The 20,353-nt window shown below is 36.4% G+C and overlaps 1 protein-coding gene across 3 annotated transcripts in view; it reads left to right on the forward strand.

Annotated features, from left to right (window-relative positions):
• Positions 1–20,353, forward strand: part of FANCC (FA complementation group C) — an 86,942-nt gene that overhangs the window by 42,011 nt on the left and 24,578 nt on the right. For all 3 annotated transcript variants that reach the window (XM_041120730.1, XM_030003324.2, XM_041120731.1), the window contains 3 exons: positions 12,878–12,997; positions 13,776–13,840; positions 17,667–17,831. In XM_041120730.1, the coding sequence (XP_040976664.1) occupies positions 12,878–12,997; positions 13,776–13,840; positions 17,667–17,831 (350 nt within the window). The remainder of the gene's footprint in view (positions 1–12,877; positions 12,998–13,775; positions 13,841–17,666; positions 17,832–20,353) is intronic.

A 20,353-nucleotide genomic window follows, 5' to 3' on the forward strand; every position in this document is an offset into this window, starting at 1 on the left:
AAATAAAATTTTCTGCTAAGAGAACTGCTACTTATTTTTAAGTTGAGGGCTTATTTTATTGTTTTCAAAGTTAGTGTTACTATGAAATATTAAACATTTTTAAAGAGAAAGGGAGAAATTATAATGCATTTAAATCATAGGGTCATCGGAAATGTTCAATGTGTGTAATCACTCAATGAAGTGACAGATGGAATTGTAATATTTTAGTGCTCTCTAGATACATGTCTAATCCACAATTCACATAGTTCTTGTGCTTAAAAGGTCTAAAGCAATGACTTAGCTCATTATAAAGATGTGGGGTGAAAGGGTGGCGTGTCAGGCTATATCTTTTTGGTAAGTAGGTTAAAGTGAATGTTTCAGTGGTAGATCTGTTTTCACTATGGCACTGGCTATACTATAAGGCAAACTGTTTTCATAAACTTAAAAGAGAAGTATTTAAAGTATCCAGTTTTTGAGCCATTTATGCACATTAAAAATAACTTGCTATTCATGTTGAATGGTTTTCTTCTTGGACAATGTAAGGGGACTTGCCGCAACAGATGCAATAGATTATAAGAAGACTGCAAGTATAGTAATTACAGCATGGAGCAGACTTTGCTGGCAGATACAAGAACGTAGCACTCTCTTTAATCATAGTGCTTCCCATAGTGTGGGTGGCCACAGGCTGCAGACATTTCAGTCAATCCCTTCTCCATGCAGCAGTGGTTGTAAAACAGAGCTGAAGTAAACAGCATTCCACAGACTTTTAGGGGGTTTTAATTTTGAGAAAGTATAGCTTCCTTTCGCCCCTCCTTTTGGCTGCTTGCTTCTGTCAGCCATAACTATACAGGTCATGCTTCCTACGAAATCAGTTCTGGCTGAAGTAAATAGTATATAATGTAATATATGTAGTCTTTTAAAAAAGTTGTTTGTTTTTTGTTTGTTTGGTTTTGGGTTTTTTTGTTAAAATATGTTACTTTAAAACCTGAATGGTTTGTTGTTTTTTGGCAATAAGAAGTAATCTCTGCACTTATATTAAGTGCTGTATAATGTTTAATCCTTTTTTAAAAGCCTTTCATCGTTGTTATTTTCGTTGTCCCAATTTTTTTTTTCTTGGATGCTCAGTGTTGTTTTACCATTTCTCTAAAATGTTTTACTGTCACTCTAGCCATTAGCACAGCACTTTTCCTCCAATCAAAATGAAGAGGAACTTTTTTTTTTTTTTTTACCTGGCAGCCAGTTTACTGCTTTGGAAGCTGATTTCACCTCTTTAATGTTTGACATATACTCATCTGGAATCTCGAGTTTCATGAAGTAGATTTAAATGGCTAAACGTGGTGTCATGCAAATACTTACATAGCATTTACAGGCTTTTTTGGGGTATGTAAATCAGCTGTAGTTGAGGACAGATACTGTAATTCTATTATATAAGTATATGGGCGTGAAAGGATACATTTTGATAGATGAGTTTTTACATGGTATTTAGGCATATGTGGAATTAAGTATGTAAATGAGCTTGAAAGAAACATCTTAATTTTCACTAGGTAACTGATAATTGAAAGTCAATTTTCCTTTGAATCAAAACAGAAAGCAAAAGACTGTTTAATGAAATATATGCACACTTTTAAGATCTGACATCATTAATTAGAGTCAAATGACTTAATGAACTCCTAATGTGATTTGGGACCTTTCAACTTTTAAATTACTGGTTAAAATTCAGTTTTGAGAACCAAGTCTGCCTGCTTTGCAATGTGCCCCGAGGGAGTAATGAGTGATAAGGTACTTTTCTCAATCCCTTGTGCAATTTGTTTTGTGTCCCAGGTACCAACCTGGAAAGGGAAACCAGCTCCTCAGAGCTGCTGGCCCTCTTTATTCCTGTCCCTGATGTGTATGTCCTGTGCATACACAAAATACATGGGCCAGAGATGGAGTGATTTTGGAACCACTGTTTAACATTTTTGTTCAGCTGCACCAGCTGTTGAAGTGTGTGTGACTATGCTGGGTACACACCTGGGGAACCCACTTCTCCCAGCAATACTTGCTTAAGATTTGATGTATCTGCCTCTTAAACTTGATAATATACAGTTCTGCCTCTAGAAGGTGAAAAAGCAAGATTCTTAGATATGGTTAGAGTGGGTTGCTTCTGGGTGAGGGAGAAGGTTGCAGTGAAAATTGGAATTGACCTATGAATCAATGGTAAGTGTAAAAGTAAGCAGTTGATACAGTAATAGTATATATTCAAGAATTCTAATAGAATATGTTCTAAAACAATTTTGATACAGTAATAGTATATATTCAAGAATTCTAATAGAATATGTTCTAAAACAATTTGATTCATAAAGGACAGAAAGGTGATTGTAGCTGTTAAGAGATATTCATAGAAGAAGAGACTGGGGCTGGCTCTTTTTAATGTAGTGAGAAGACATTTAAGAATGAAGATCGGTTTTCATACACAGCACACAATTTCTGATGCTTATTGTCCTGAAGTTTTACTAAGTTCACTGATAGTATTTTGTTGTTGTTCTTTCAGTTTTTGGAAAGTCAACTGGAGGGAGTTCTTGGTCATTTCTAACCTATTGAAGATTATACATCTAAATTGTTAGCCTTCTCACTAACCCGTTTGTGAATCAACTTTCTAAGCTGATTTGGATCTTTTCTAGTCACCTGTAGATAATGGCATTGCTGGGATGTAAGAGAATTTGCAATGTTTGCAAATTTGCAAGTATTACCATATTCTTCTGGTTAAAAATAGTATGATGATATGAATGGGCTGGGGGAAAACAGACCTCTCTTCTTCTTTTTCAAATAGATAATTCTTTAACAATGCCAAGATAACATGAATATAAATAATTTCTTGGCTTCTGGGCCAAAAGAAACAAAAGCTAAGTATCTCAGAGAACAAAATGAGAAACTAAGGATTGTGCTTTCCTGCAAGGCTGCTTGAGCTTTAACAGCAAGTGTCACAATTTGCTAGCCAGCTGACTTTTCTCAGAGCACTTTAGTAGTGCCAGGTGGCTCTAGTAAAGAATAATGATTTGTTACTGACAAGCAAAAAGAGGTCTCTATTTGAAGAAATTCTGCTGGCATTAGATATTTTTGCTCAATGCAATATAATTAGTGACCAGCAGTTATTGCATCACCATTACAGGTGTGTTTTGTGCTTTTTCACTAAAAAGTTCAGTGAACAATTTTCTCCCCTTAAACTTTTAACGGCTTGTTACTTATGAAGTCCAAAGCCAAGTGATTAAAAGTAATTTCTCCTGAATGTCATCCTAGGTTAGGTGACCTTTGGGTATTTGCAACGTATACACCTACTGGAAATATAAAAATCTGACATTAGGCACATATATTCATTGAAAAAGGCATAAGTTTGGGATTACCATTTTTTCTAAAAATTACTGAACTCACAGATTTAAACTAAAAGTGAAACAATTTTATGATGCATCCACTCTTTCTAAACTTAAATTTATTCATCCCTCTTTTCCACATAATTTTTTGTGGATTTTAGGAATTCTCCTGTGGGAAGCTTGCATTTTGGCTTTTGAAAACTGTGGAGGGAAGAGGGAAATTAATTCTAAACCTCTGGCTAGTCAAACCAGAGCGCTTAAAAAAAAAAAAAAAAAAAAAATTTACGGTTGACTCTGGTAAAGCTATTGAATTTCCTTTTGTAAGTTAGTGTAAATGTGTGTTTTATTTCAGCAGCAAAAGTCTTCCCTTTTTTAATACAGAGAGTAATAGGACTTTCTAGGTGGGTGTTTCTTAAAGAGAAAGGATAAAGAAAAGAGAAGGAGATTTGAAACTGCTTTTCCTGTCTGAGGCCAAAAGTAGAGTCACAGCTTGCCAGCCCCACAATTCTTTAGCTTCTTTCTTATGATTTCCAAGTGTTTTGTTAGTGATTTGCAGATGGAGCTTAGGCTTTGGAACTCTTCCATTAAAAAGTTGTGTGGTCTTAGCCACAGTAGTAGTGCAATATGTTTTTCCTATACTAGTTTCACAGAAGTTAACTGAGCTTGAATTGGTGAGGGAACAACAATACAGCTTCTCTCTCCCGTCCATTCCCTTAATTTTCTTTCCTGCATATTGTTTGGAAATTAGGATCAGGTTCGTTTTGAATTGTAAGTAAGTATGTAACATTTTTCTTCCATTTTAAGAAACAGAAGTAGAATATGAGCCTAGTCTTTTTAATAAGCTACATGTATCAGCAAGATTAACACAATTCATAGCATACATTAATTTCTAAAGAGAAAGCATATGTGCCTGAATATGGTTTTAAGTTTTTTTTCAGTTAAGTTTTTGTAGTAGGTTTTCATGGTCCTTTTGTGTATTTTTGCCATTATTGCTTTTTTTTAAAAGCAAATTGCATTTATGGTTGTTGAAGCAAAGTTAAGGAAATTGGCCTAATGTAAGAGCACTCCAGCAGTTTTACTGCATACACTGACTGAAGGTGAGCCTACTTACATGCTTCAAGGACAGAACAGGGTGAAGGGCCCTGTTGCATCAGGTACAGTGCAGAGAACTTCATAGAACCTATGTTTTCCTGTCTGGGAACATGTGAAAAGCAATGAAGTCTGTGCATCTGGCAACATTAATCTTGTGAAAGAATAATATTATTCCTGGATAATTTTTTTTTTTTTAACTCTAAAGTAATATTAACTCAGTCTTGTCACTTATCTGTAGATTTTCTATAACTTGATCACATGCTTAAATGGCAAGACCCTTGCCTCTGTAAGAGTGTTTAGCAGAATAATTTGTTTACGATCAACTAGTCTTTCATGGTTATCAATGGAAATTTAGATGTGGGCAGATGTCAGATTGTCATTCCAAGTGAATAAGGAGAAAAATGAGAAGTTCCAATAAATCCTAAACATGTAGTTGTGGCCAACAATTTTATTTAGTGTGCTGGTATAGAATTTAGCTAATGAAAACCATCCCATAAATGTATGTATCCATAAACTGTGCCGAAACAAAAAAACTTCCTGACAGTAAATGTCAGAAAGAAATGTGGGAGGAAAACCCCTCCCCACCATATACTTAGGCACTTTGGCCCCCATCCAGTAAATTACTGAAGAATATTCTAAGCTTTCTTAAAGTTAAGTTGAAACTGAAGTGATTTCTTTGTGCAAAACCTCTAAGTGGTTACTGGAATAGACAATTTGGTGAAGTGGGAGGTTGTGTTGACTAGCTAATCATTGAAATATATGTGTATGCGTAGTTTAACATTTTGTCTACTTGAAGTGTGTTTTAACCAATTTTAATTTTAAAACAGAAATTGGAGATTTTTATTTAGGTTACTGATGGTAATGTAGTTAAGGAAATTTTTTTTACTAGCTTATAAAATACATTCTCACATACTGGTAATAATTAAGTTGTTAACAAATATATGCTGTATCATTTCCCCTAATTTATACACTGAGATTTTTGTAAAATGTTGAGAAAACAAAATTGTTTAGAGTAAAATAGTACTTTGAAAGCTACATTATGTTTAAATCTGTATGATGTTTTACTACCTTCTTTTCTTTTACATTTTGGGTTTGGTTTGTGGAAAACTAATTTTCTGCCTTTTCCTGGAACTAAGGACCAAGTGGTCTTGTAAGCAAAATTAAAAGTCAGACTTTGTTATGAATGGATAAGGGTGTGGAAATAATATGAATTGTGGTATGTCAGCATCCTACTCACAGAACTGGTTTCATAAACAGTTGGTGTTGAGACAGTCTCTGAATGAGCATGCTGCTGTGTAATTTACAGACTTAGCCACTATGGTTCTCCAGAACTGGCTGTTTATTTCATAGTAAAAAGGTTCTAAAAATACCAGACCTGTTTGTGTTTTATTGTCAATCATTTAATCTGGAGGTTATGGAACACAATAAAACTCTTAAGCCTTCAGGCAGGATTTATAAGAAAATATTACTAAAAAATATCTGCAGGAATGTGGTTTGGACTGAGCTGCTGAAAGCTAGCAAACAAATTAATTTACATTCAAACAAATCAGAGCAATGTGTATACCTTTCTTCCTGAGAACTCTGTTTAAATAATTTAGGAAGCAATTTGGGATGTTAGAATCCTACCTATTTAAAGAAAGGAATAATACCTATTGTATAACATTTTTAATTTTTTAATAATGATTGGAAATCATATTATCTAATTTATCATTAATGTTGTAATTGATTACACAGTTTTGAACTATTTTTAAAGCCAGGTTGGAAATAGAATTTGATCACTTGTCTTCTAGACCTGTGTTGAAAGCAATGGGCCACCTGACTGTACAGAGAACACCTGAGAACAAAATTGATGTACAGACTCTTGAAATCATTGTCATACAAGAAACATAATTCCAAAATCTGATAAAATGCAAAGAGGAAATAGCACTTACTTCTAATCCTTCCTCTGAATAAGATTTAGGTTTTCATATTATACCTGCTTTTTCTTAGCAGAGCTGAGGAAATCTGGTTCCCGTCAAAGCAGATGGAAAGGTCAGGAATAAACCTGTTGGTTGACAAGACTTCAGAAATTTACCTTGGGGTATTTGTGTTGTACTTATTCCAACAAATTCATATAGATCATAATTTTCAGCAAAATGCCATTAATGATCTCTTCTCGAAAAGTAATGGCACTCTGTGTTTTCAAGGAGAATATACTAAAGAGAATTATTCTTTAGGATAAATGATACACCCTTCTGTTCCATCCTGCTCTACCTGTCTTTTTGACAGACCCATCCAAGTTGGCAAAAAGAGCCCAGTAATGTCACTGGGAAGTCCTAATCAGTATCAGGTTTGAATGGCTCATCCCAGTGAAACCATCCATCTCCTCTCCCCAGAATATATTGCCCCTGTTGACTTCCACATCTGCTTCTGTGGACATTCTGAATCATAAATACTTTAGAGAGAGTGCGTTGAGAAGTTTCCAGAAACAAATTGGTTTATCTGGGTCCCCTGGAATGTCTTTGAAACTGTGTCATAAATTCCAGGACAGTTGCTACACAAATACAGTTACTAGCATAAAGTGCTTTTTCTGTGTTGATGTCTAATTTCAGAGGTAATTGTCCCTTTAATTCAGGCTTTTATATTTTTCCCCATCGACATGAGCAGGAAGATACTTCCTATTACAGAAAGAAGGGGGAAAAGGCTTCAGAGCTTTTGGATCTCTGCTTAGTAAAGGCAGTATCAGAAGACTAAAGCACCTTCTCCCCCTTTCTGTAGTTGTGGACACTAACTGAGCTGGTATCTGCCTGGTGCTGTGCTTCTTATCTCAGTGGAGGGGCAAATTCTGCTCCAGGAAAATAATTTTGAGGCTTTCATAAATGCACATACTCCAAGAGAAGGTTGTCTCTGAGAAACAAACTTCATGGAGTAACTCAACAAATCCCTTGTAGCACATGGAAATCAGCCTTCATTACCTAAAGAGGAGTATCAAAAGAGCTGGCTTAGCTGAATTGAAAAGTGATATGTAGGACTAAGCAACTGAAAAATATTTCCTCTTTAGATACAGGTGGATGATAACCAGGGAACATAATTACTTGTTTTGTCCATTTGTATTCTCAGAAGTCTTTAGTTTCAAGTCTATTCTCATTTTCTCCACTTTCCCTGAGTGAATTAATAAGGGAGAGCCTTATAGCCAATCTGTATTTCAGAGGAGTAATTGTTAAATCAGGCCTCCTCTGCTACAAAACATGGTAGGTATGAAGCACTGTGTTTCTATAGATAAAGCAGATGATTTTATGTCTTCATGCAAATTCTCCTAGGATTATCTGCCTGTTAAAGATATTAGAAATCTCTGCGCAGCAGTGGATGTTAAATTGAGTTACCTAGAATATTACTCAGTATAAATTGCATCAATAAATAAAGCCAGTGGCAAGGTTGTTCAAGGAAGTTGGTCATTGTGAGGGCTTTATGAAAATTCATTAATTCAGTTTCAGGCTGAAAGGGATTATGTTGCAGAACTTTAATCCAAGGCCATGGGGATGGATGTATTCTTTCAACTAGAACCAAGGTGGTTTCCTTCCTGCTTCCTACTTAATCAATGGTGAAGGAAATCAAGAAAGAAATCATTATTTCTGATATCACAGTATGCCTGACTGCTCTTCATTTTCCAGAGTCACGACGCCTTGTTATTTTTCCTTCTGAATGCAGCACTTCTGCCACAGACTTATCCATTTTTCTGGCTTGTAGAATATGGTGTTAGTGGATTAGACAGTGAGTGGTAATTGATTTACTGCCAGAAATAACTGACAATTATGTTGATCTCAAATTGTCTGCTTTGCTGGAGTAGGCTAGGATTTGTGACTGAGGTCATCAATACAGGAATGCATTTAGTATTGACAACTCTCCCATCATGTACCTGAATACCTTCTATTGGGTTTGAAATTATTCCTTAAAAGTCACTAATCTCAAATTACTGATCTCTCTGACCCTCAGAATCCACATTGTGGCTGTATAAAATATTATGTTTGGAAAAGAAAAAAGTGCTTTGTGGGGGCTTCATAATGCAATAAAGAAACCAATTACTAGTTTTGCATAATTCTCTAGCATCCTATAGAAACCTTTGTGAGAAAATCTCCTGAACTCCTCTAGATCTCTCTGTATTTTCTGAAAAGTTGATTTCAAAAGTGAAAGGAGAAACTTACATATAAGAAAACATTGTTTTACACTTGGTCTCGGAGCTGATTCGAAGCAAGTTTTGCAGTATGATGTGAAATAACTATTGATACAGTCCCTTTAGATCTGAGAATTATGGGAATTTAAACACTGTGAACTTTGAAGCTTGAGGTAAAAACAGTTTTCACTGCCATTTAGTTAAAAATTAGCCATTCCTGGTTGACACTGTGTTTTTGATAATGAAGTTAATGATGGATAGGATGAAAGAGGACAGACAAATATCATAAGAAAATAGTTACCTGATGATCTTTTTGTTCTCAGTCAGTTTTTCTCTTTAGAGACTGTCTCTTGGAATGGTTTGCTTGTTTTATCTTTCCATGTTGTAACTGGAAAATGGGATTTCTTGCAAGTACTGAGTTTGCCTTATCCAGCTTACCTGCTAAGTGCCTGGAAAATTAATATAAAAAAAAAATTGTCTTTAGTTGGAGGTTATTAGGTATAAGCTTTATTTCTGGCCATTATATTACCCCTTCCACACCATCTGTGTACTTACACAGAAGCGTAATGTTACAACAGGATTATGCAATAGAACAGCTGAAAGCATCTTGTTTTCAAGAAACAGCTCGCCTTACACGAATCATAGAATCATGGAATGGTTTGAGTAGGAAGGGACCTTCAACTGTCATCTAGTCCAACCCCTCTGCCATGGGCATTGACATCTTTCACTAGATCAGGTTGCTCAAAGCCCTGTCCAACCTGACCTTGAACACTTCTAAGGATGGGGCATCCACAACTTCTCTGGGGAACCTGTTCCAGTGTCTCTGGCTTTCTGGGCTGCAAGCACATGTTGCTGGTTCATGTCCAATTTTTCATCCACCAGTATCCCCAGGTCCTTCTCCACAGGACTGCTCTCAATCCATTCATCCTCCAGTATCTATAGTGATACTGGGGATTGCCCTGACCCAGGTGCAGGACCTTGCACTTGGCCTTGTTGAACCTCATAAGGTTCGCATGGGCCCACTCCTGAGGCCTGTCAAAGTCCATCTGGATGGCATCCCTTCCCTCAAGTGAATCAACTGCACCACGTATCTTGGTGTCATCTGCAAACTTGCTGAGGGTGCACTTAATCCTACTGTCCCACTCAATCCCATCCCATTGATGAAGATACTAAATAGTATTTGTCCCAGTATGGACGCTTGAGGGACACCACTTGTTACTGGTTTCCACCTGGACATTGAGCTATTGACTGTAACCCTTTGGACACAGCCACGTAGCCAGTTCCTTATCCACCTAACGGTCCAGTCATCAAATGTAAAAGTGAATTGTCAATATTTATTTTTCTTTCAGACAGCTCTCTGCTAATGCAATATATAGTGGTAAAAGAATTATCACTTAAAACCAGAATTATGGGCAGTAAATGAGCCACACTTTCTAGAGAGAAGGAGAACTTTCTGGATATGTTTTGGACCAAAGAAAGCATTTAAACCTTGAAAGATGAATGCTTTAAATTATTGTTACCAAATTTCTTATCTTTGTCCCATGTAGGTATGTCTCAGGCTTTGCACTGGTGATAGCATCTGTAAAGTGAAATACGTAACATAGAGCTGAATTCTAAATGTTTTTCACCTTTAATACATACCTTTCTTTTATACCTTTGTTTTATACATACCTAATACCTCCTTTCATCTTGACTACAGTATATCCTTACCCCTGTTTCCCTTGCCCCCTTCTGGCTGTTTAGAGGTTTTGTGTATTCCAAAAAAATAACTGAAGTGATCTGTAAAATCCTAGCACGGATGTAGTAAAGTGCTCGGAAGAGGAAAAACAAACAAAACCCCAACCAACCAACCAACTAAACAAAAAAAAAAACAAAAACAGGGAAGTGTTGCAGGCTGTATGCAGGCTCTGATGATATGTAGTAATTTTGACTTGTCTTTTTCTCTATTGAGTGGTTAACAATGACTGTTACATAAGGGTAGGGAGAAAGTAATTTTGAAATTACTCTTCACATAGGGAGTGTTTGATTAGTTTTATTCTTAGGAAAATTCTGGTTACAGAGAGGGTCACTACATAATATATTTTGTGGTGTTACAGGTGAATATATGGGGTTTTAAGCTACTCCATCATTTAGCTATCATTAGCTGCCATGTCAACCTGTCAAATCCTTTTCAAAGCTTTTTACATTTGCTCTTCTCACTGCTGAAGCTTTTTGCAAGTCTTTCACTGAGCAGTCCAACAAACTTTGTACTTTTCAAGCCCCCTTCTTAGCACTAGCAAAAGTGGCATTCCAGATTTGTTGTTGCTAACTCCTCCTTTCTTTTGTTTTCAACTTGCAGTCTGATCCCTTATCTCATTCTACTTGGCAAACTGTCTTATTTTGTAGGAAGTACTTGTCTGAACCCTTGATAGTGATCTGCAAACAAATTTTAACTTTAGTAATAGTTGCAAAGGGCAATAAAAATATATACAGTTTGATATTAATAAATTGATTAAGAGGTGTTTGGAGATTGTACAATTTAATAGATTTTAGCCTTCACTTTTGACATATTTAGATGCTTGTACATTTTGAAAATCCACCTTTTAATGTCTTTTTCTTAAGAATGCAAAAGTTGCACGTAAATTACTTCTTTGAAACTCTCTGTGTTGCCACAGCATTTTCCTTCCTCCTTAGTTTTAGGGAAGTCACTGGATGACAGTAAAACATCAGTTTCTCCTGCTGAAGGCTATTTAGGAAAAGCTAATGAAAGAACAGTAATGTTTAGGCTATTTAGGAAAGAAGTTTACAATGAAAGAAAATATTTAGGCATTTAACATAAGTCTGCAAGGTAGTAAGATAATCCTAAACAGAAGTACAATAAATAGGGTTTCCTAAATGCCTGTTGCTTATTTTGATAGTAATGAATTTTCTTAGATCTCTGGTGTGCTTCTGCTGATTGTATCTTCTCTCTCACATTAATCAAACATGGAATGCATGGAATACATCTAACTCTAGGACTTCTGAAGCAGTTGCTTAGGGATGTTCAACAAAAGCATGCATAAATATTTGGTTTGGATTTCTGAAAGCAGAAAATGAGCTAACTGATTTTTATTTTTTTAGTCTCGAATCTTTCATCAGATCCCTCTTTTCAAAAGAATATGTAGAGTGAAACACCCTAAGGCCACGGAAGTCACAGAGCTTTCGTCTGAACTTTCCTTTTAATTACATAATTAAAAAAGAAGGTCTTTTTCTGTTTTTGCTAATTCTGAGCCTCTGTTATGAAGAGTTTTATACTGATTGCCATACGAAGTGTAATTTGGTTTATACTTTAAGTGTCAATGATATATAAAGCCCCGAAATGAACCCCTGGAAAGGGAATGTAGCTGTTGCTACATCAGCATGTCTCAATAGAGGACAGGAAGAAAAGAAAACTGTAAGAAATTCAGAGCAGATCATTTGATAAGCAACATAAAACTACCTCTGCTCAGTTATGACAGCAGGATGCAAAAACCTGCTCAAGGTTTCACACAACAGTTTTCATAAATGAGTTCAGCTGGGAAGGTGCTGGCGTATAAGATCTGTCCAAAAGACAGCAGAGGTGTAGTATAGCGCTGAAGACTGAGAAAGCATGAAACCAGAGTAATGTGTTCAGAGTCCTCTGCACGTGCTTGCAGAACCAGTATATCAAGTGTATCATGAAAGGATAGGTTTGATTTTTATATGACATATTTAAAAGGTTTTATTAAATCTGACTCAAAGCATTCCATAGTGAAATTGGTGAACTAAATTTCAAACTAAAATTTTATCATTACCTTTTCAAGATAATGAGGAAATTAAGCAAATCAAATTATGAGGCCAGACCCTGAATCCTGTCAAACATACTGGGGCCTTTTGAAGGAATGATACAGCAAAGTAAATGTTAACTTAGTGCTTTCTCTTCTTGATCATGGTACTGATCAAGACTGCAGATGAGTTTTTTGCAGTGTAGCAACATGACTACTGCTATCCAGATGATATCAGACCGAAATGGCTCCCAGAGAACTGAAACCTACCTAAGATCTGTCTGGTTTTGACATGGATGGCCTCCATTGCTATTGCACAACTACTGAAATTGTGTGGTGTGTGAACCCACATTTGATTGTAGCAGCTGCAGCATTTTCCTTATGGATGGATGATGGGAGCTGCCTGCTCCTCTGTGTTTATGGTGTAAAAGGGCCACAACTGATCAAAAGATCTTACCCCAGATACAGTTCAATAGCAGTCAGTTCTTTTTAAACAGCATGTTATAGCCTAATACTTTTTTTATTGCTCTTCTGTTGATTTCTTACAGAGTTTGTTGTGCCATCTTCTTTCTTCTTCTAAGTGGGAAAGTAATGAAGCTGAAACCAGTACATTCATATCAACTCTTGGCTACACGTCAGCAGATTATTACTGTCATCTAGTTAAAAATGTAAGTATTTTGTGCAATTGGGAAATTATTAATAATAAATCACCAGTTTATATGCACATACACAGAGCTTTCATTGTTATAAGGAGCATGGACTGAACTTTGTTTATCTTTTCTTACCTCAGTTAGTTTTACAGCCTTTTAAGGCAAAAAATGAAGTGGGAGATCTCTGGACAAACAAGAAATTTTTTTATTAGATTATACTGTAATAGATGTTCATAAAAATAAAATTCCTGTTGCTGTTGTGTTATAACAAAAAAATGTCTACCCTATCATTAATTTTTTTTCCCTGTGAATTTTAAATTATGTATATTATTTTGTGTATTAGAATGTAACTTTTTGAATGTTTTATTTGACTGTGTGCATGGTATTTAAAATGGTAGATGAGCCCTAAATCTTGGGAAAAGTGTCTCTTACATTTAATATATAAAAATAATGGGAACAATATTTCATAATGTGTTGACTTAAATTAGAGAAAGCATATAAATATTATTAGTAGTGCTCTTCTGAAAGTTTTGCCTCAACTCTTGGGGAAGCAGAGCTAAAATAAATAGCTTCTTAGTTTTCAAATGTAGGTGTACACTGTGTTCAAAAAACGTTTTGCAGCATAGTTTATTCAGTGATCTGGAGAGCTTTAGTTTGGCACCAATAATTAAAAAATCAAACTGAGTGAACAAAGTTATTAACCTCTACAGTATGTCAGTCACACAGAGAACCATGCAACTAATGTGTGTCATTTATAATTTTATGTTATTTTATTTTATTTTATTTTATTTAACAGATGGTCTTTCCATTAGTAACAGAACTCAGAGGAAATCAGTTCAATGGACTTAACATTCAGGGGAGGTAGGTGTTATCTAAACGTCATTTTGATATGTTTTAGTTTGGATCATTGCAGTTCAGTGAGGACCTTTTTACAGCCTTGGGCAACTTAGGCTTCAGTTGCAAAGTTTTGGATATATACATAGATAATTTCAGGTGCAGACAAGCTTGCTAAGTTGTGTTTCATGTAAGAGTTTATACTTAACCTGAGAGTCATAGAATGGTTTGGGTTGGAAGAGACCTTCAAAGGCCACCTAGTCCAACCCCACCACCATGGGGAGGGACACCTTCCACTAGACCAGGTTGCTCAAAGCCCCATCCAACCTGACCTTCAACACTTCCAGGGATGGGGCATCCACAACCTCTCTGGACAACCTCTTCCAGTGCCTCACCACCCTCATTGTAAAAAATTTCTTCCTTATAGCTACTCTGAATCTACCCTCTTTCAGTTTAAAACCTTGTCCTGTCACTACAGGCCCTGGGAAAAGGTCTCTCTCTGTCTTTCTTGTAAGATCCCTTTATGTATTGAAAGACCACAATGAGGCCTCCCCAGAGCCTTCTCTTCTCCAGGCTGAACAACCCCAACTCTCTCTGCCTTTCATGGTAAGAGAGGTATTACAGCCCTGTGATCGTTTTGTGGCCCTCCTCTGGACCCACTCCAACAGGTCCATGTCCTTCCTGTGCTGAGGACCCCAGAGCTGGATGCAGTACTCCAGATGAGGTCTTACGAGAGCGGAGTAGAGGGGCAGAATCACCTCCCTTGACCTGCTGGCCACGGTCCTTTAGATGCAGCCCAGGATACGGTTGGCTTTCTGGGCTGTGAGTGCACATTGCTGGCTCATGACCAATTTTTCATCCACCAGTACCCCCAAGTCCTTCTCCACAGGGCAGTTCTCAATCCCTTCATCCCCCAGTCTGTACTGATACTGGGGGTTGCCCTGACTCATGTGCAGGACCTTGCACCTGGCCTTGTTGAACCTCGTAATCATAATGTTGCCTGCTATATGCATCCTTACAACCAAAGTTAACTAGCAGTTACTATGAGAAAAAAAAAAAAAATTTTCCGAAGAAATATTTTTCCCTGTTTGTGCAAGTGATAGTTTAATATAACAGAACAGTAGTTACTTTGCAGTTGTTATTATTGAAAAAATTTGTCCGTGGTTATTTAAAGAACCTCTCATTTTCCTTCTATTAGTTCCTTGATCTGGTACCAAACAGTACTGTGGCAATACTGCATGTTTCATATGCAATTATTTTAAATGTACCCAAGCACATAGTACTTCCACCCTTTAACTGCCTCCTTGGCCTGGTTTTCGAAGGATGAAAGTCTGAGAAAGTGGGTGGGAAGGAAATTGCTATGTGCGCTGGCCAAATCTCCAATCCAAATTATTAGGAAATGCTAATAATCATCTTGCAACATTGTGTAGACTGTTTCTACATGTCTAGGTATAGTCAGTGAGAATAATCACCTTCTTCATCCACACTACATAAATACAGTGAATTAAGCCAAAATCTGTGACCATAAAAAAGGGAATATATTTGCCTAATGCTACTGCTGTCACTATTTTTTACATGGTCATGCCTTTTTGCTGTGTAATTTGTGCCTTTCCACTGACCTTGAAATGCAGATCATAGTCTTTTGTCAATACTTTAAAAATTACCATATTTGAATACGTCAGTAGATCCTTTTGATTACCTGTAAATTAAGTGTATTCCAGCTAAAAAACAAAAGCAAAAATAAGGATAGATATTTTTAATATAGACTATATACTCAAATTGTGTCTTCTGTTTTAAATGTATCACTCTCCTGCGTATATTCTGAGCTTTATGATCTATTTAACACCACATAGCCTGTAAAGTTACAAGAAAGAGGAGGCTGATTGAAACATGTTCCTTGTATCATTAGCCAATAGCTTGGCTATTTTTCTCCCTTCCTTCTTGTATCTAGGTGTTTGTGTAAGGAAGAGTAAATGAGCTGAATTCATTTAGAGCTGACTTTAGTACTGAAATCATGGACACGGTTAATGAGGAGCATCACAAAGTTTGGTTCAATGTGGAAAACAAACACCCACATTTTATAAAGTAGGGTGAAGCAGACTTAGCTGAAAAGCTAATGAGACTGTTGGGAAGAGATATACCTGGTTTCTAGGGGGAGAAAAGGAAAACTTTGAACTTAGGTGAATTTTTGAGCACAGAAGTTATGATATGGCTGTTTATTCAAGTTAGAGAGGCAAATGTAGGTTGCGGTTAGAGGTGTACATTGTCTCATTTCTCCATTCAGTGATGCTTACAGCAACACAGATGACAACATCTGTGCAAATTCATTGCACACAGTGGAATGCACTGTGCAGTATTCTCCAAGAACGTATTTTGAAGATTATGTAGAAGAAAATTGCCTTTGCAGGGTTTTTCTTCCAAAGTTAAGAGTAAAGTAAACTGCTAAAGTTTGTTAATCCAGGATACAGAATTAGAAACAGAATTTTGTAAAGGGGACTGATTTAAAGAGTCTCAGGTCTGTGAAGATTACGTATCTATATCCTGGAAAACACTACTGCACAATAAATACCAGCCCAACAACTACGATTTCTACAGAAACACTTCTCGTGGTAAAACTGCGTCTCAAAGTAGTTCAGTGTAAAAACCTTAAACACATATTTGTTTAGGTACTTACTCAGAAATTTGAGTCTTTAAAAATGTGTCATGTTTTATTTCTCTCACTGTGGAAGCCAGAATGGTATCCCGTGTCCACAAGTCATAGCACTTCTGTCACAGCATATGCAAGTGACCATTAGGCAACATTTATTTGGGAGTAGCTTTAATACATGTGGGGCAATAGAGTTAGTTCTTACTGAGAGCAGCTGGTAGTGTAATTCCTGTCTCAGCTCTGCATAGATTGTACTGGTGGCTCCCCAAAGAAAACAGTTTTGGGTTCTTGCAAAGAATGCACCCCTTTTAGTGAACAATACCATCAGGAGAAACTTGCAGCAACTCAAGGAAGCCTTTTACAAACAATCTAGCACTTATTAATTTGCTAGAATTCAGTATTTTGGAGTTCTTGGTCTTCATAAACGTCTTCCTGTCAAAACTGCATCTAGAAAAATCTGCAGTTTCATGTGCTAGAAACCATATATACTCTAGGAAACTGGCGATTTCCTTTTGCAAATGTTATCTCTTACGTTGTGTGCCATTTTCCTTTTTGTTTATGTTCCAAAGGTTCCATGTTTCGTTTACATTCCAGGTTCCACCATCTTTAATCATTTCCAAGCATATAGTTTTACTGAGCAGGTCAAGTGAGTGGTTTGTATATTAAGATCCACTTCAGATATTAAGATTCCTTCACTGTAGATCTGTAAGACAAGAATTTTTCAGCTGAGCACTTGAAGACAGCAGGATTTGTATTGTTTGGTTCATAGAAGTTGTCTCTGTTGAGAGAACAACAGGAGGCCTTAAATGCAGCCAGGTGGTCTCTTGTGAGGGTCTAGCCAACCTGCGTGGGAGGTGTGAATCTACCTGTGCTTCACTGATCCTGGGAAAGACAAAGCATTCCCTGCTAGGAGGGGTGAACACAACTGGCTGCACTTCAGAATTGGATTGATATCCCTCATGTGGTTAGCCTTGACCACTGAAATACCAAAATTTTCCCTGACTTCTCGTTAAGATTCTTCAGACAATATGTAGCAACATGTCAACAGTCATTCCAATAAATAATTTTTCTGGAGTTAGGTGTGCATCTCTTACATTTAACCTTCTGTAATTAATTTAATCTTTTTTTTGCCTTATCAGTTTAGAAATTTGTTTTGAAAAAGTTTTGACTTTTCTGAAATATGAACTGTATTTATTTTTCCCTCAGAGTTTCAGCCAGTCATGTGAATGCTGTGTCCCTTTTCTGTGTCCCTCTCATTACTTTGCCTGATCTAACGCCATTGCTGGAAACTCTCCTTCTTTACCATGGAGGTACATCAAAAGAAATTCTCAGTTCAGAGTTTCTGGAGGCTGTGAATGAGGCCTTTCTAAAGTAAGTAGCATGATCTGTATGATTTTTATGTTTTTTTCATAAAGATTATTAATTCAATTAAATATCTTTTCTCTGGGTTTGTATGGATGCACTGTACATTATCTGCAGTCTAGTAAAATATTTCCCTTGCAGCTGACTAGCAGGACTCAGGTTGTAGGGCAAAGCAGAATTTTATATTGCTGATGTACAAATTGTGGCATAATAGCTTTAAATATTGACTGGAACTTTGTCCCACCTTTTCTTTAAAATGGAGGTTAAAGTCTTCAACAGATTTTAGGAATTTTCAGTTTTCATAGAAATGTTATTTACCTTTCCTGTAAGTGTATCAACATAACTTGATGTTTTGAGAGCAATCTTTATTCTTCTGTGCACAAGATAGATCCTTATGTTTGAGTGTTTTCATATTTCTCGTTTTTTTCTGTGAAATTGGTTTTTAAATTTTCCTAGTTTTCAGCAGATTATTTTTAATGAGTCTGAGAGGAGCAATTTGTGAAATATAACTTTGCCTGTTTTGCTACCATTAAAGCCACTCTTTTGATAAAATCAGTGGATGGATGAGAGCCAGCTGAATGAAGCTGAACATCAGCAAGATGGGCTGTGGCAGGGAAGAAAAGACGTCAGGGAAAGCACAGCCTACTTTTGGTTGAGAGTTGCTTTATTCAAGTTGTAGCTGAGGGACTGCATTATAAACATCTTTTTTGAATACTAGAAAGGTCCTTTGTGAACACTTTACCTCAATTATCCATTTGTCTCCTTTTTAATAAAAGTTTTAATTGCTTCCTTAACATTGTAATTTCTAGATGTTCCAATGAAGACTGTTATATTGCTCCAGTGAGGGCTCCAGCAAAAATAAATAATTAATGGAAAAGCACAATTACTAATTTCCACACATTACTAGAAGCTGAGGAAAACAAGTGAAAAAGGAATGCGAAGGACTGTAGTGAAAGATGTGTCCCAAAAAAGAGAGCGCTACCTTTCACTTGTCCATCTTTCGTGGCTTCAGACTGGATGCGTTCCACAACCAGTAGTGCAGTTTGGAAAACTATCAGAGCAAGTTCCCAGGTTCAGCATGGGTGGTCTCTCCTGATGTCAGTAAGCTGATGGGCAGTCCATCATGACATACTTTTGCCGCCTCATAACGTGAGTCTGAATTCTTTAGATGGTCATAAAAGGTTCTTCTGACTGAAGTAAATGTCCCTTTGCCAAACTTTTGAGCTATGTGTTTATCACAGTGAGCAAAAATAGTTCAGTTCATATGGCTCTTGACTAAGTGACTCTTGCAGGACCCTTGACAGAAGTGTGTGGTTTCCCTGAGAGCAATGTGTAGGCTCACACATGCTTTGCATGGTATACTCCTGGCCTGACACTGAAGCTCATGTGATCTTAACATGAATGTGATTGTATTTTATTTTTTTCCCCACTTTAACAATTGAATTCTGTGTTCCCTAACTTTGTCATTGTGTTCTGAACACTTGTTTTCCTTCTAAACACGGGTGAAGCCTGCTCCAGGAAATAGGATTACTAGATACTGAGACTTGCAGTGCTCCACAGAGCTCAGCGTTGTCCCAGTGGGACCATCTGCAAGTTCAGTCACAGAAGGACAATGACTACGTGTTACTTCCTATATGTTTTTTAAATCTCAGAGTTGGAACACCTCTGTGTAAGCTTATTAGATTTCTTTTCCTAGCATATCTATAATATCTACACTATCTACCATGCTACCACAAAAACAACAAAAAAGAGGATTGTGGCAAAATTAAATAATCTCTTGTCATTCTTAATTTACTCTGCTGTGCATATGTGCTTTAATAATGACACTTAATTAAACAGCATCTTGAAATTGAGCATTGCTTTACAATTTTGAAATTTTATGTACGTCGATATTTTTATTGTCTATGGATGTACACTTTAAAATTAAGCTATTACATAGTTTTGAATGGAAAAAATACAGCTTTTTAATGGAAATCAGAATTCTGAAGGCTGATATTTAAATGAATGTATGGTAAAATACATACATGGAAAATAGATCCTAAAATGGTGTAAAATCTTATTTCTGCTGGTATTTTTCTTTTTTTAATCAGTAGTTTCAGTTTGCATGTACTCTCCAGACTAATTTTAGGTTTTTTAATCTTAACTTGATTTAAGACCAAGGCACGTATTTCTTGTTATTTGTAAAATTTTTTGGTTTTAGCCTTTTAATCTGCAACTATCATGATGGCTGTGAAAATATTCCAGGATGTTTTGTGCTGTGGTATCTCTTCTTCTTGGGTGGTTACTTTAGTATATTTTGATTTGTGCTGGTCCACACAAATTACAATGTTGTCTCAAAATAAACTGTGCCTTTTATTTCCTAGTGATACAACACTATACTTCAGCTGAGCTATAGCTGAAGGCTTTAGGTGAAAAGATTACCTTCTTAACCATTTATCTTTTAAAAGGCTCTGGTCAGTGTTGGTGGGCTGAAGACTTACCTACCTCTACCTCCTTTTTTTTTTTATTATTTTTTTAAATTTCTCTGCAAA

This window comes from Aquila chrysaetos, chromosome Z, assembly GCF_900496995.4.
Source record: "Aquila chrysaetos chrysaetos chromosome Z, bAquChr1.4, whole genome shotgun sequence".
In the NCBI taxonomy this organism is placed as follows: Eukaryota; Metazoa; Chordata; class Aves; order Accipitriformes; family Accipitridae; genus Aquila; species Aquila chrysaetos.